This window comes from Anolis carolinensis, chromosome 3, assembly GCF_035594765.1.
Source record: "Anolis carolinensis isolate JA03-04 chromosome 3, rAnoCar3.1.pri, whole genome shotgun sequence".
Taxonomy (NCBI): Eukaryota; Metazoa; Chordata; class Lepidosauria; order Squamata; family Dactyloidae; genus Anolis; species Anolis carolinensis.
Genome location: NC_085843.1, coordinates 109,377,369 through 109,395,110, shown reverse-complemented (window position 1 = coordinate 109,395,110; position 17,742 = coordinate 109,377,369). Strand labels below are relative to the sequence as shown.

Here is a 17,742-nt window from a genome sequence, read left to right as displayed (position 1 = left end):
TTAGTGTTGATCCCTCAGCCCCATTTGGCCTCGCTTTTCTGTATTCTCTGTGTGTGGATCTCTGGTGTTGTCTTGTGGGACACATAGCTCTGCCTATGACACATCAGCCAAATGATTTAAGTATTCCCAGTAAAGCTCCCCAAATATCCAAGAAGTCATTCCCTTCCAGGGTCTGAAAAGAGAAGAGATATCATCTATGTAACAAAAGTACAGGAAGGTGAGGATGCTGATGGCAGGAAAATTCAGCCCAGAATGTTCTTTGGTTTAGATTGATTGTGATGAGACATATAGATGTATTGTTGTACACTATCAAGTTATTTCTACATCGTCACAGTGTTGTGTGATCAGTACCATCCAAAGATACTATTATCGTGCTGAAATTATGCTTTTAAGTATTGTGTGATAAATTCCTTGGTGTCTTTTAAAATAAACAGTCTGATGAGCCCAGAATGGTCCATCCAAGACTTCCCAGGGAAGGAATTTCACAGCCTTCAAGAAGCCCTTCATCCTTGGGAGGGACATAGGAAGGTTACATACTGGGGCACTCCAAGATGTTTTTCTGCCTCAAGTAAAGATGCCCTCATCTTTGATGTACAAAGGCCAGATTACCTTTGATTCTGATTTCTTCACTACGCATAGAAAAACACATATTTTGAAGAGCAAAATGACTTGAAATATTACTAAGATCAGCTCCCTAAAAGATTAATGGATAATAGCTCTCGGTCTCACTAACTACCGTTATTTTTTGTCCTCTAAAAATTCTCAAAACTCTGCTGTACAATAAAACATGTGAGAAAAACATGTGACTCTGGTATCCTTAGATCGAGTCCTGAAATTACTAACTCTTTTAACACTAAGGGAATGTCATAAGACACTATAAGATCTATAATTACACCCACTCCACAGTATCTGCTGCCGGGCAGTTTGCAAACTCCATCTGGCTGATGTTATACAAATGGGTAAACAACATTAATTGACCCTGATTATTTGTTCTTTCCAAATAAATTGCATTAAAAATGAAGGGCTTTGTTAATTCCAGTAACTAGGTCTCTGGTAAATTCCACTATATGTTCTGGTAAATTTGCTGCTGCTGTTGTGTGCCTTCAAGTAATTTCTGACCTATGGAAACCCTAAGGTGACCTTCTTATGGCATTTTCTTTGCAAGATTTGTTCAGAGGAGATCTGCCCTAACATTCCTCTCCGGCTAGCTAAGAGAGTGATTAGTCCAGTGGGTTTCTACGACCGAGCAAGAATTTGAAACCTGTTCTCCAGGGTTGTAGCCCAAGGCTTACACAGGGCACCACACCAAACCACTCCAGCTCTCCTGTTAATTCCAGTGATATAAAATTCTCTTAACCTGGCAATAAGATACTGAGCCCTGTTGAAACAAATGACTTTCACCAGAAGTTACCATAGTGTAATCCTAGAGGTGACAATTCCTTGTAAAGTATTCTCTCTGGGAATCTGCTAGGTCCAACTGGATTCTATGGTAACTTCTGGTGGAAGCATCCCATAGAATCACCTGAAGGACCCAAAAATTACTAGGAGTGCATATTTTGTCAGATGCAAGTTAATGAAACAGTAAGACAAGACATGGAGATACAGGGATCATACTGTATATATTTCCCACAATGGTTCACCTTCATCTTTTTTTTTTTACTTCAATAACATACTCTGCACAACTGGGGCTTATGCTTAAACTGTCACACCTAATTATGTCACCAGGGCCTGTTTCTTTTAAAAGCATCCTTGTAATATGACTAAGGTCCACCCCATGTAACATCACAAAATATTGTCCCCAGTGCTCACATTTTGATCCAGGATAGTTCTAATCTGGTGATCCTATCTATATGGGAGCCTCCCACAAGGATGGTAAAACATCAACATCCGAGCATCTCCTGGGCAACATGCTTGCAGACAGCCAATTCTCTCTCATCAGAAGCAATGTGCAGTTTCTCAAGTCACTTCTAACACAAAAAACCTGTATGGGATTCTTAAAAAACATAGGCACATATCAGAACTGAAGAAATTTATACCTTGATTTTCATGTTTTGCAAGATGCTCCAAATCATCATTGCCACCTACACAAAAACAGCTGGAATGCCAGCAGGCAATGGATTACATGGAAACATAGATCCACTTCATGCCGGGGAAAAGTGACTAGTGGGGTCCTTCAGGGTTCTGCCCTGGGCCCAGTAGTGCTCAACATCTTTATTAATGATCTGGATGAAGGTTTAGAGGGCATGCTTGTCAATTTTGCAGCTGACACCACATTGGGAGGGATAGCTAATATTCCAGTGGACAGGATTAAAATTCAAATTGACCTTAACAGATTAGAGAGCTGAGCCAAAACTAACAAAATGAATTTCCACAAGGAAAAATGTAGGATACTTCATTTAGGTGGAAAAAGTGAAATGTACAAATACAGGATGAGTGATGCTTGACCCAACAATAGTACACGTGAAAAAGATCTTGGAGTCTTTGAGGACAACAAGTTGAACATGAACCAACAGTGTGATGCAGCAGCTAAAAAAGCCAATGAGATTTTGGGTTGCAGCAAAAGGACTACAGTGTCTAGATCGAGGGAAGTCATTATCCCTCTATTTTGCTTTGACAAGTCGGAATGTGTCCAGAGGAGGACGATTAAAATGATCAAAGGTCTGGAGACCATGCCCTATTTGGCATATGCTTAGCCTGCAGAAGAGAAGGTTGAGAGAGACATGATAGCCATATATGAATATGTGAAAGGAAGTCATAAAGAAGAGGGAGCAGGCTTGTTTTGTACTGTCCTGGAAACTAGGATCAGTTCAAATTACAGGAGAGGAGATTCCACCTGAACATTAGGAAGAACTTCCTGGCCATAAGAGCTGTTCCTCAGTGGAAATCTCTGCCTCAGAGTGTGGTGGAAGTTCCTTCCTTGGAGGCTTTTAAACAGAAGCTGGATGGCCATCTGTTGGGGGTACTTTGATTGTGGTTTTTCTGCATGGCAGAGGGTTGGACTAGATGGCCCATGTGGTCTCTTCAAACTCTATGTTTCAATGATTTTATGATTAGATTTTTGGACTACAATTCCCAAAACATCTCAAAGGAAGGAATACGCATCCTTAAAGATGTTGTTGGACTGCAAGCCTTAGCAGGTCTTGCAAGCCAAGCCAATGGTGTGGAAAATGACTAGGTGTCCTCCAGCAGTATCTGGTGAGCAACATTATTCCCATTCCTTCTTCTATGCAGGTACTCTAAAAAGTAATTGATTCTTAACCCAGAGATATGACAAACGTTGCTATTTTATAACTACAAATGAAAAAAATAATCGGGACTCACTGGTTTACAACATAAATTGATTTCAGAAAAGTGGGATTATTTTTGGAGAGTATAGTTTTCACCAATAATACTCATTATCAGAAGCTGCTTCAATCAACTAGTTGTGCAATAACGTGTGTCATCTTCATGTATGTTTTCAATGGTGGGAAATCTAGATGTATCTAATTGTTGGTAGAGATGGAGGTTTACCTAGGCACTACAGCCTTTAAAAATTACATACAGGTGTCCTTTGTAGTGTTGAAAGGTAGTTGTTTAATCACCTGATGATGCATTCTGACTTCTAATGTTTCTCTTTGGTATCAGATCAGGTTCAGAAGGACATTTATAATTGCCTGAATAGTATTGAATACCTTTATCTTATTTGATCACTTAAAAATGTTCACATTGTTAAAACAGATGTTCTCCTCTCCATTTGGCACTTTATTCTGACTAGAAGAACTACCAACAACCCTTGAGCTCTCTAAGAGAAGATTACTGCCCTACGTCTATTGTGATGACATACTTGTGGTTTCTGTATGATTGAGTAAGAACTCAATAACAGGAAAAGCTGATCAAGAAAAGTAGCTGCTACGCCTGACAGGTAGTTTTTTCCCTTTGGGTTGGGCACTTAGACTTAGAGGAAAAGTATATCAGTAAATAGCCAACCTAAAGAAATTTATTGTTCAAGTTGTCCCCAGTTGGAAAAGGTGCTTGGCTTAACACAATAAGGTAAGGTAAATATTGCTTAGAACTTAAAATATTAATTCAGAAAAAGGTGTCCTAAAATAGCCTTACCCAAGCATGTAGGGCTTCCAGATTTGTAAAATGATTGCTAACATCACCACAGATCATTGGTTCTGCTGGTAGGAAATGACAGGTTTGAAAGTCCAACAAGTTTGGAAAGGCTATCTCGGGAGCACCATATTGCATCACTATCACTTTTATTTTGGCTGTTTATGAAGGTGTCAGAGGCAATTTTTCAGATTACATTTTTCTATTATATTGCTGTATTACACCAGGTTATATTATTCTATAATATTGATGGTCTCCATTTCTCCAGTAATGGTGGGACTAACAAGTCTTCTAACACATATGAAAGATAAAAAAAAATATAAGAGACAAAAATGTCTAAATGTCAGTCTATCAGTGGTCACTGGATTTTGTTGTTCATTGCACAATTCTTATTTCCCATAAGAAATGATTGCATCATTGATATTTTCTTACTTGGTTGATATTTTATTCTTTGCAATACATTGATATATAATATTTAGGCATTTTTGTGTCTTGGTATCTTTCTATATCTTTCATATGTGTTAGTAGACCTGTCAGGCGATCTGTTTCCATTTATATTATTCTGAAAGCTTTCAAGAAGAAAACATCATGTGAAATAACTCTCTCAAAATGTGTATTTCAAGTATCCACAAACTTTTACTATGGGCTATGTATACAGGGAATTACAAGACTGTTTGCATGGATTTGTAGTAGAAGACAACTGCTTTCATTCAACACCTGTATGAATTGAGAGCTAGGTATCTTGCCGATAGTGCATGAAAATTATAAGAAGCTGAAGCCCTTTTTGGTAATGTTTGCTTTATATGGCAAAGCAAACTATATAACTGCAAATACAATTAAATTTATAACTTCTAGTTGAGAGTTTCATAATTGAGAAAGAATAACTATAGTTATGTCTGAGGTGAAAAAGAAGATATGGAACAGTGTAGGAAATGTGCATTTGTATGTGCTTTTGTATGAGTCAGAACAGAGTAGTGGCTTGAATGTTGGAATACATTTCTGGAGACAAGGGTTTGGATATCTGCTCAGCCATGAAAACCCACTGGTTGAACTTGGGCAAGTCACACTCAGAGAAAGGCAAGGACAAACCCCCTCTGAACTAATATTGCCAAGAAAACTTTGATAGGGTCAGTGTAGGATCACTATCAGATGGAAATGACTTGAAGGTACACAACAACAACGTGGGATTGCCACAAATTGCTGTGGCAACCCCATGAATTTCATAGGGTTTTCTTAGACAAGGAAAAGTCAGTAGTGATTTCCCCCTCTGAAATATAGCCTATAGCATTTGGTAGTCTCCAAGGAGGACTGCCCCTGTTTAGCTTCCAAGAACAGAGACTATCTGGTATCTCAAGGATATTTAAGAAATACAGCTATATAAATCCTCTGGACTTTATTTCTGACATTTGCTTGAATAAGTAGGATTTTGGGTGTGTGCTGCAAGTGGTACATACCCTGTTTCCTCCCAAAATAAGACAAGGTCTTATGTTATTTTTTCTCCAAAAGATATGTTAGAGCTTGTTTTCAGGAGCAGTCTTGTTTTTCCAAATTGACTTTTTAAATGAACTAGATCTAGGGCTTATTTTTTAAATAGGGCTTATATTTCGAGCATCCTCAGAAATGCTGAAAATCATGATAGGTATTATTTTCAGGGTAGGTCTTATTTTGGGAGAAACAGGGTAGAAAGCTGTATCATAGGATCTCATCAGATGCAAGTTCCCCCTTTCCATTTCTACACACTTTATAGACAGTATACAGGCAGAATCCCATGGAGCCCATTATACGACGCAAAACTAATTCCACCGATTGTTCTGAGGGACTCCGTCTGTAAACTATTTCAGAAGTGTTTGAAAACTTCTGGAGTTGGAAAGATTCTGGAGTTGGGGAGCAATCATCCTCAGAGCTACTGATGCACAAGGAAACTGCTATAGGTGCTTATCTACAGAAAAATAATGTATGTGTATACACTCTTGTAACAATCCCAAGAAATGTAATACAATTCAGGTTTATACAACTCTATATTAAAGTAATTCTCTTCAAACTATATTGCATATAACAAAATTGCTTTCAGGGTTTCATAAACAAAGGTACAATATCCATGTCATACTCTCACAAGGTATACTATATCAAAAGTAAATAACAGACAAAAAGAGACAATCAAGTCCATATTATTCCTGGAGTTGTGTAGAATCTTGGGCCAATGTCAATAGTAGTAAAAATATTCAGTGTCCAAGATAACAGTTTCTATATTCAAAGGAATTCTTCGTTTGCTTCGCAACGCCATGAACTGGAACACAACAAGGTCTCCCGGGTTGTTCCCCTTGTTTCGTTATCACTTCCTCGGGTGTTGTGTCTGTCTTAATTTTATTGTGCTTAGCATGCTAGATAAAGGAGTAAAAATAACATACACAATAGATATATGAAACTCCCATATTAACACTACTAAGGAAAAGTTTTTTTAAAAAGAAAATGAAAAAAAAACACGCTTCTCTACTTACATTCTTATAAGTAGCACTGGCTCTGTTTTAAGTGGAGTACTATAATGAGCAAATGAAAGATATATATATTGGAATAACCACCAGACCCCTTAAAACTAGGATAAACGAACATCGTTCACGCATAAGGAATGGAACCACCGACTCTTCATTGTATTTACATTTTAATGAAAAAGCCCATGCGTACCATAGCTTTAAATTTTGTGCTTTAGAAAAAGTATTACCCAGACCAAATGCAGATGTGAAAAAACTTCTTCTGCAAAGAGAATCCTTTTGGATTTTCAAACTACAAACATTAACTCCTCAGGGGCTAAATGATAGAATTGATTACACTTGTTTTCTGGCCTAAGATTCTATGCAACTCCAGGAATAATATGGACTTGGTTGTCTCTTTTTGTCTGTTAGTTACTTTTGATATAGTATACCTTGTGAGAGTATGACATGGATATTGTACCTTTGTTTATGAAATCCTGAAAGCAATTTTGTTATATGCAATATAGTTTGAAGAGAATTACTTTAATATAGAGTTGTAGAAACCTGAATTGTATTACATTTCTTGGGATTGTTACAAGAGTGTATACACATACATTATTTTTCTGTATTATTATAGATATTTGTGCATTATCAGCATAGGTGCTTATCTACACATGGGATGGGAACTGTCAGACTCACCTGTTTTAGTTTGTTTTAGCGACGCTTAGAATAGGCATTCCTGTGGGTGGTCTTTATTTATTCATCCAGAATTATGCAATTTCAATAGATCACCATAATTACAGGGAGCTGTCAACCCCCCTGTTTAAACAGCTCCACTGGCTGTTGATAAGTTTCCAGTCCCAATTTAAGGTGCTGGTTATCACCTATAAAGCCCTAAATGGTTCAGGACTGGCCTGTCTTCACAACCGCATCTTCCCCTATGAACCTGCGTGCTCTCTAAGATCTTCTGGGGAGGCCCCCATCACAGACACAGCTGGGTGAGACGAGCAAGAGGGCCTTCTTGGTGGTGGCCCCCCGGCTCTGGAACTCCCTCCCTGAGGAGATTAGGTTGGCATCCACCCTGTCCATCTTCCATAAAGAACTAAAAACATGGATGTTCTGCTATACATTTGACTAGACAATCCCCTAAATAACCTGGCTCCAATTAGGACATATAATCTCGACCTTGTACTTTACTATTATCCTCTACCCAAATATATTATTCTCCATCTTACATTGCTCACCCTACTCATCGTACTTATGCACTTTATCCATTAGCCCTATTTTCAAAAGTGAGTTGCACCAGCCCGCCCATCCATGTCTAGAAATAGACTTTATTTTAGGATCATTGGTTGTTGGATCGTGTCAAGAGTCAGACGCCAGTTAACATACAAAACAGAGTTTATTCCGAAGATAAGCCAGAAAATAACATAAACACAGGAAATATCCTTGAAACACTTCACTTTTCAGTGTTTCGAGAGTAGATTGGACAATAACAACTCAAAAACGAGCCACGCTAATTTCCCATGCTGGCATTCAATAAAAAACTAAATAACGCTTCAATTCAGCTTTGGAAAACAAATAGAGTTAATTGCTGGAAAATAAACAAACTAGAAAAGCAATAAAGCTGCTTCCACGGTGCAAATAAGCCGAAAGCCTCAAAGGGATGATGAATAGCCGTCGTCAGAGGAATCCAAGGTCAGGTCAGGAGGCAGCAGAAATTCCGAAAGACAAACCAATAGTCAGAAGCCGGGAGTAGCCGTCAGTCAGAGGGTGTAGACAGAAGCCAGGTCAAATTCAATCCAAAGTCCGAAGAGGGTGCAGTCATCCAAAACAGGTCCACGATAAGACACAGCGAGAGCCAAGCTAGGTGATATCAGCAGATTCAAATCATAGTCCAAGTCCAGTCTTCATGGAAACACAGAGATCCCAATGGCGCCTCAGCAACACCTTGCCACACGCAAAGTGCAGTGGCCAAACATTCCCATTTTATTCCCCTTCCTCCTGGGTGACCAAACACTCACACCCAAACACCAGGTGTTCCAAATCTACTCAGAGTCTGAACTCCACACAGCTAGAGCTCGTGGATCTGGAGTACCTAGCAATTCGTCGGAGTCCCAATCATCCTGCCCACACTTAGCCCCATGAACACTTAAAGAACCATCCTCCCTTCTCCAAGCATCCCAATTGGGATCAGCTCCTGCAGAAACCCCAGGTTCAGAAGTATCCATAGGCCCCAAATCCCCAGACATCTCCGGTGGCTGTGCCCATTCAGTGCCCGCTTCCCCAGCCACCACCTGTTCCTCAGCATCCATCTCCCCATCTGAATCTTCCTCAGAAGATCCCCCATATAGCTCTCTAAGTCGCTTCCTGCGCAACTCCTCCAGTGAACCCTCATCACGAGGGTTTTTTCTTCCTCTTCGAATTCCATCACCATCAACCATAATCCCCGAAGGCACAGTCACAACAGATCGAGATTGTTTTTATTTTGTCACAACTGCTATGCTGTTATAATTGTTGTTGTTTTAGTCTGTTTTATGATATTATGTATGCATTTTAATGTGATTATATTTTACAATGTTGACTGGGCTCACCTCATGTAAGCCACTCTGAGTCCCCTTGGGGAGATGGAGGCGGGGTACAAAAATAAAGATTATTATTATTATTATTATTATTATTATTATTATTATTATTATTAAAATATATTGTGCTTGATGGGGTTGAAAATGTTATAAGTTTTCCTTAAAAACAGAAGGAATCAATTGTTATGGTAAGATGATTATTCCCCCTGCTTCCCCCCCCACAAGGGATGAAGTTCATAGACTGCTGGTCCAGCCAGCTCAGTGAATCCAATATCCTACTTCAGGATTTGAGATAAGTTTATTTTCTAGCTCTACCAAGAAATCCCAAGTGACTTCACATCCAAACATTAATCAGGTTTCACTATGCTGCACTTTTAAATTCAGATGGAACAGAGTGCTCTCAAGATGGTATGATAGATTTGCTAAGAAAGGCAGACTATCATCAGGAAGGGATAAATGGGACAAATCAATGACTTTTTTTCTTATTGAGCCGTGAAATGTGAAGAGACATGTCCCAGCTGCAATATTATAACCCTAGATACAGAACATTTTTCTGAGTGGTCTGGGGATCTATCTACAGGGAGTAAGGCAAAATGGAACATCCCCCCCAATAAGAATTCTGCCCTCCATGAAATTTCTAGCATTGCAGAAACCCAAAATATCTGTTGAGCATTTAGAAATACAGGTCAGGGCATAGGGGCGGGCACTGCAATCACAGTAAACAGTTTTCAACATCTGCAAGAAACCTGCAGAATGAAAGAAAATTCCATGGGGGCAGAAATCATATTTGAAGGGGAAATGCTCCTAGTGATGACACCCCGAGAGTGGCCCCGTGGCATCACCAGGGCTGTTTGGACCTGTTTATGTGAATGTACATGTATGTTCTGATGCCTTGGTGACAAATCGGAATGAACTATTTTCATCTGTGAATCTTTGCTGTTCTCCTTTATATTTTTGCCATCCTTCTGACATCCACCCGTTCCTGCTTTCCTTTCTAAAAGGTCAATTATGTTCCGCATGATTGATGTTGCAGAACAGGCTATTGTGAAAAGTGGAGAGTTAGGACATGTCTTTTGATTCATGTGACTGCTGACTAGGTCTAACCTACAATAAACCAACTTTCAATTGCAGATAACATCAACAATTGCAGGTCTTTAAAATAAGCTCTTAAACTGTAATCTGTTTGATGATGTTAGCCATAGCGTATATTATTATAATATTATTGTTTCAATATAGATGCCAATCAGCACACATTTAATGGTCTGGTTTGATTTAAAAACTAGTTTAGAAAGAAGTGTCACATAGCACTGAACATTCTTCTTAGTATTTTGTTTCATGTCTCTGTTTTGCTGAATTTTTTCCAGAATTTTGTCTTGCCTGTAATGGCTATTTAAATGGGACACTGGATATTCTTTTTGCATAGTTATTTGCAGGATTGAGAAAATAAATTTCCCATGTGAACAATTCCTAATGGTACAACAGAGGTAAATAGAGTCAGACTTTAGATTACCACCTTGTGTGCAAGCGTAGCTAGATCATTTTGACCCAAAATAGTTTCTAGCTCTAGCTTTTCTTTTTTTAGAAGAAAATGCTCTATGATGAAAGACATCTGTTTCTCATAACAGTCTTTTTCCTGTCTCCATGTTTTGCATGTAATGTGTTTTATGTTCAGTACTAGAAAGCAAACATAGGCTTAATTTGCAAGCTTGAGTGCTGAAGCAGGTATCTTTGAGAAAGTCCCACCGTGGGAGGGAAAACAGGTTAATTGCACTCCTCTTAGTGTTTACTAGGGCTCTTTGGTTGTTCTCTCTCTTTTAGACCATGTCTTCCATTAAAATTGAGACTATTGTGAAAGACAAGAACAGGATGGGAGAGTGCCCTGTCTGGGAAGAAAGACAGAATTCTCTTGTTTTTGTGGATATCAATTCGCAGAAAGTTTGCTGCTGGAATTCAATCACCAAGGAAGTTCAGTGTGTGCCTGTGGGTAAGAACAATACTTTTTCTAAACCTGCAACCTTTGGTAGTCTGCTTAGAGTATTCTGGAGAATTGTTTCAGACTTTAAGGGATGAAGGCAGAATAAAATTCAATTGGGTACTGAGGCAGATAACAAGCTGTCTTTAAGAATACATCTATGCATGCATTGAGTATTTATTGTTGCTATTATGTGCCTTCAGTTTTTCTGCTTTATGGTATCCCATTACAATTTTTTTGGCAAGATTTATTCATAGAAGATTTTCTATTTCCTTAGGTTGAGAGAGTGTTACTGGTCTAAATTCTCTAGTGGATTTTATGGCTTAATGGAAATTAAAATAATAAAAGATCTGGAAACCAAGTCCCATGAGGAATGGCCACACTTTCTTCAAAATTCATGACACAAAGGCTGTTGGTCCATTTCCGGGCTGCCTCACATGAAGTAAAGTCCACTTTTTACCCCCTTTTAGAGAACTTTATTGCAAAATTTTGCAGCCCACTAGTTTGACAACAGGACGCAAGAGTCAGAGCAATTCAGATTCTTTTTGTAGCAATAGGTATATTGAGTCGTGCTGGCCTTAGTACCTGGGGAACTGTCCAAAAATAATGTTTCCAAACTGAACCAAAAATGGGAACACGAGAAGTATCAATAAAAGATAAAGAAATCCAATTCTGAGTCAAGAGGAAAGGAGTCTAAGATATGTTGTTGTCGTAATACAAAATGTAAAGCACTACACCATGCTGGCTCCCATGCATTGTGCGATTACTGTAGTCTTGCATTTGAAATGTCCCCATGTCTGTCCTGCCTGCAGATGCCCGTGTTGGCTCCGTAGCCCTTCGAAAGTGTGGAGGGTACGTGATCACAGTAGGAACCAGATTTGCCTTCTTGGACTGGGAAGATCAGAACCTTATTAATATCATTGATCTAGAAGCAGATAAGCCCAACAACAGATTCAATGATGGAAAAGTAGACCCAATGGGGAGGTATTTTGCAGGTATGTATATATCTGAGAAATATTAAATAATACTATATGCTCACTTCTCACTTCAGACATTCCTAATCGACTGAGCACAGAGTCTGCCTTAAATAGAGTATTATGTGCAAAATTGCACAACATTGAAAATGTATCTACTCTATACAGATCCCACTTTTAAACAACGGGTTTCTAAAAAGTATAATGGGAGGTAGGTAGGTAGGTAGGGAGGGAGGGAGGGAGGTGGAAGGAAGGAAGGAAGGAAGGAGATGAGTAACAGAGTACCATATATACTTGAAGATAAGCTGAGTTTTTCAACCCTTATTTATGAGCTGAAAAAGCCTCCCCCGGCTTATATTGGGCCAAGGTCAAGCCAGCAGCGGAGCCTGGAGGCCACAGTATGTTTTCTTTTCCAAAACCTCCCTTCTTCGCTTCTCCTCTCAGGCTGGTTATCTTATTTTTTTTGAGAGAGAATGACAGAGACAAGAAGCAAATGTTTTCAAAAGCGAAAGGAGACTGAGAGAAACCATTGCAAGCCAGATTGTATGGGTAGAAGGGGGAGAAGAAAAAGAAATTCTTGCAAATTTTCATGATTCATTACTATTACTATTATTATTATTACTACTACTACTACTATTGCAAGAACATTTGAGTCCAAAGGGAGGGAAGGAGGGAAAAGAGAGCAACAGAAGGTGTGTATTTCTTTTTATTCCTAAGGAAACAAAAATGAGGTGGGCTTTTTTGGGAGGGGGAGAGAAGTTTTAAAAAGCCTTTTCTGGCTACTTTTAGAGTTTGAAAAGGGGAGAAAGAAAAGAGGTGGGAAAGGGCAGGAGAAAAGAGGACAAAGTTGTTTTTAGGGGGGCTTTGCTTGCATTTCTTCCTTGGGTAAATGCATGCCCCAGTGCTTCTAAATATTTATATAGATGTTCCCCCTACAAATACATTAATATATGGATTTTCCCCTCATATGTTTACAGGTCTTTGCAAATCCTATGTAAATATAGATAACTAGAGATTACCATGTACCTGTATATCTGTTCCTATATGTATACATTAATTTTATATATGAATTTTATATTAATTTTACCCTCATATGTTTGCAAGTGCAGAGGGAAAATGCGCATAAATAGGGCTTGGAAATATTGCAGGAGGAAAATGCACATAGAAAGAGGATTTGCAAAGGTTTCAGGGGGAAATACACATGTGAAATTAGTATATATAATGACTAGCTGTGCCCGGCCACGCGTTGCTGTGGCGAAGTCTGGTGGTATGGGAAATAAAGTATTGAGGAATTGGTGGTAGTTAAGATAAAGGGTAAATGTTTTCCCCTGACGTTAAGTCCAGTCATGTCTGACTCTGGGGGTTGGTGCTCATCTCCATTTCTAAGCCGAAGAGCCGGCGTTGTCCGTAGACTCCTCCAAGGTCATGTGGGATGACTCCATGGAGCGGCGTTACATTCCCGCCAGAGCAGTGCCTATTGATGCACTCACATTTGCATGTTTTTGAACTTCTGGGTTGGCAGAAGCTGGGGCTAACAGTGGGGGCTCTCTCCGCTCCCCCAATTCAAACCTGTGGCCTTTCGGTCCACAAGTTCAGCAGCTCAGCGCTTTAACACGCTGCGCCGTCAGGGGATATTATTTCCTAAAGGTTGTGAATATACAATATTTGTGAATGGTTTTTTTTTCTGTTGGAGGCAAGTATGAATGCTGCAATTAGGAAAAATGATTAGGATGTAATGGCCTTGCAGCTTTAAAGCCTGGCTGTTTCCTCCCTGAGTGAATTTTTTGTTGGGAGGTGTTAGCTGGCCCTGATTCTTTCCTGTCTGGAATTCCCTTGTTTTCAGAGTGGTGTTGTTTGCGATATTTTATGTGCTTATACTGTCTGTGGCCCTGAGAAAACAGGATTTGCCAGACTTTGATAATGGGAATACTTTGTTGGGAGGTGTTAGCTGGCCCTGATTCTTTCCTGTCTGGAATTCCCTTGTTTTCAGAGTGGTGTTGTTTGCGATATTTTATGTGCTTCTACTGTCTGTGGCCCTGAGAAAACAAAGGATTTGCCAGACTTTGATGATGGGAATACTTTGTTGGGAGGTGTTAGCTGGCCCTGATTGTTTCCTGTGTGGAATTCCTGTTTATTTACTGTCCTGGTTTTAGAGATTATATTGTTCTGCATTATTCTATCCCAGTAATTATTTCAAATTAAAGTAGAATCTCACTTATCCAACATTCACTTATATAATGTTCTGGATTATCCAACGCAGTCTGCCTTTTCATAATCAATGTTTTTGTAGTCAGTATTTTAAATTCATTGTGATATTTTAGTGGTAAATTTGTAAATACAGTACAGTAGAGTCTCACTTATCCAACATAAACGGGCTGGCAGAATATTGGATAAGCGAATATGTTGGATAATAAGGAGGCATTAAGGAAAAGCCTATTAAACATCAAATTAGGTTATGATTTTACAAATGAAGCACCAAAATATCATGTTAGACAACAAATTTGGCAGAAAAAGTAGTTCAATACACAGTAATGCTATGTAGTAATTACTGTATTTATGAATTTAGCACCAAAATATCACGATATATTGAAAACATTGACTACAAAAATGCATTGGATAATCCAGAACATTGGATAAGCGAGTGTTGGATAAGTGAGACTCTACTGTAATTACTACATAGCATTACTGCGCGTGGAACTACTTTTTCTGTCAAATTTGTTGTATAATATGATGTTTTGGTGCTTAATTTGTATAACGATTACCTAATTTGATGTTTAATAGGTTTTTCCTTAATCCCTTCTTATTATCCAACATATTCACTTATCCTGCCGGCCTGTTTATGCTGGATAAGTGAGAGTCTACTCTTTATTGATAATCTTATATTATCTGCTTAGAACTGGATTATATGAGGCCCTTTCTTCACAACTGTATAAAATGCCCACTGAAGTGGATTATATGGTAGTGTGGAGTCAAGATAATCCAGTGCAAAGCAGATAATATAAGATTATAAATGGGTTATATAGCTGTGTAGAAGGGCCTTGAATCTACACTGCCATATAATCCAGTGCAAATTATATAATCTGTGGAAGAAGCCTAAGTGAGGCCTAAATCTGCCTGTCCCCTAACTGAAGCCTGGCTGCCCTTTGGCTGAATTGGTTGCTAGGCAACCAAGTGGGCAGAGATTAGCCCTCTAAACTGGCAGCAATTGGATAAAAAAATTATTGCTCTCCCTCTAATTAGGACTTTGTTTTTCTTTTCTTTTTGTTGTATCAACCAGGAGGCATGGGTGATGGGTTGTGTTGTCAAATTTCGTGGTTGCGGGGCCTGTACTTTTGTTGTTTTGTGAGTCGCCGTGATGCCATCACTCTTTTATATATATAGATAGATCTATATCTAGCCTTGCATTGTTTATGTAGGCATTATATGTTTACCTGTTACTATGTTGGAAGCTGGCCTGAGTTCCCAGGGGGAGATAAATAGGGCAGGGTACAAATGAAGCTGTTGTTGATGATGATGATTATAAAGTTATTGTTGCTTTTCCACTTATAGAGTTAGTTTACTGTTTTTCTTTGAAATACAGTAAATATTCAAAACATTTGACCCACTGATGCCTCAATTAATGTAATTTTATTGGTATCTAATTTTATTTTTGAAATTTACCAGTAGCTGCTGCATTTCCCACCCTCGGCTTATACTCGAGTCAATAAGTTTTCCCAGTTTTTTGTGGTAAAATTAGGTGCCTCGGCTTATATTCGGGTCGGCTTATACTCAAGTATATACGGTAAATAAGGTATGAGCCTGGGATAGATATATAAATTAATATAAACTGACCGTTTTGCCAAAAGTATATTTTCTTGAAGTTGTCAGCTAGAATTCATGATTGCAGTTATGAAAGCAGAACTTAAAGTTATGCATTTGTATCTGAATAATGCTCACAATTCCTAACTTATTCAATGGTATCGGGAAAAATGGCAGAGTAATAGTGTTTGCTTTGAGAGGCACTACTTAACATATATACTTGTGTGTAAGTCTAAATATTTTAGTCAAAATGTCACCCCAAAACCTTGGCTAACTTATCCAACCATCTGCCTATCTGAATAGAGTGGCAAAAGATGAGAGCTGTTGTGGGAGAACCTAAAAGAACGACTTACCCCCTCAACTCTCTCCACCATGGTGCTGCTTTTGGCCTTTTTGAAGGCCCAGTAGAAATGGTGCTAGACTGGCACCTTGAAGCCCACTGGTGCTTTCTCCTCTCTGCAGAATGACCCTTGACTTATCTACAGGTCATATCAAAATCCTTAATTTTGCCCCCAAACCAGTCCTGAACATATACACAAGGTTGACATATACAAAACTATATTATTTATTTATAATAATCTACAGTATTTATATTCTGCCCTTCTCACCCCAAATGAGACTCAGGACGGAGTACAGAACACATATACAGCAAACATTTAATGCTGATTATAACAATGATAAGACAGACAACAGATAGAGATACAGGCTTTCCTATCTTTTGGCATCTTTGGAGGCTGTGCTAGGTTCTGGCCACTGGGGGGTGGTGTCGCTCCATCTCTCTGCTGAAGAGCTTTCTTTGTTTGTAAACTTCCTCCTTTTTCTGATTAAACGTGGAGCCTAAATATCTCCCCTCTTATTGTGGTTCCTATTTATCTACTCACATTTGTTTTTGAATTGCTAGGTTGGCAGAAGCCGGGCTAAAGATCAGGAGCTCACTCTGAACCAGGCTTTGAACTCTCAAATGTCCAGTTGGCAAGATTTATTGCAGCTTGGCGATTAACCTGCTGTGCTATATAAAGATAGTTAAGTACAGCAAGTCCGTCGTATTTCTGGAGGTTCCGTTTTGAGAGCCACTCCAGAAATAAATCACACCACATATTATTAAATGCTGGCAACATGAATGTGCATGCTTCACAGTGTCTGTGTTCATATTACTGCCACCATTTGCTAATATGGGATGTAATCATATCTGGTTGCTGGAAATCGTGGATCCAGATTCTGCAGACCTGGAGGGTCCACTGTATACTTAACTAAGATCTAGAATATTGACCAATATCTGTAAAACACGTATTCCTGAATAGCTGAAGCAGTGAGAGCTTCTGTTCATTAAACCATCTTTCCATTCTTGGAACACAAGTCGTTCTACATGAGTGCATGTAATCTAGCCACATTGAGTTTAGTCAAATACCACATTCATGTAATTTGTTTTTTAAAAAAGATGTATCCTAAATTGATATGTTGTAATGCATACAACTGAAAAGGGATAACCATTGAACTTTCCCACATTATATGACACAGGGAAGCAATACTAAACTTTGGCAATATTTAGTTGAATCAGACAGTTTCTTGTGAAGCATTCCAAAATAGCAGAAATAAACATTTTTTGCTAAATTTAAAGTAATGTTTAAATCTAAAGAAATTTTAGATGTTGAAAATAATACACACTTAAGGCTTGAACATATAGTTAACCTCTGCCACTCTTGAACATTCCTTGTTAGCTTAGCAGTGAGACTTTAATTTCTCCATCTTACAGGAGAGATCTAGAAGGACTGCTCACACAGCATGTTTGTTGATGACCAGTAAATCAGGATATAGATGAATCTGGCTTAACATTTTGTGCCAGTGTAGGCTGTGAT

The 17,742-nt window shown here is 38.7% G+C and overlaps 1 protein-coding gene across 3 annotated transcripts in view; it reads left to right on the top strand.

Moving 5' to 3' along the window:
• The first annotated feature begins 2,392 nt into the window (after positions 1–2,392).
• LOC100551599 (regucalcin) overlaps positions 2,393–17,742 on the top strand; it is a 28,175-nt gene continuing 12,825 nt past the window's right edge. The window contains exons 1-3 of one of the 3 annotated variants that reach the window (XM_008107117.3): positions 2,393–4,029; positions 10,961–11,126; positions 11,927–12,109. In XM_008107117.3, coding sequence (XP_008105324.1) covers positions 10,964–11,126; positions 11,927–12,109 — 346 coding nt within the window. In that variant the 5' untranslated portion in view covers positions 2,393–4,029; positions 10,961–10,963. Of the gene's footprint in view, positions 4,030–9,348; positions 11,127–11,926; positions 12,110–17,742 lie in introns of those variants that run through there. The other 2 variants (XM_062975343.1, XM_008107118.2) reach the window with 2 other exon arrangements.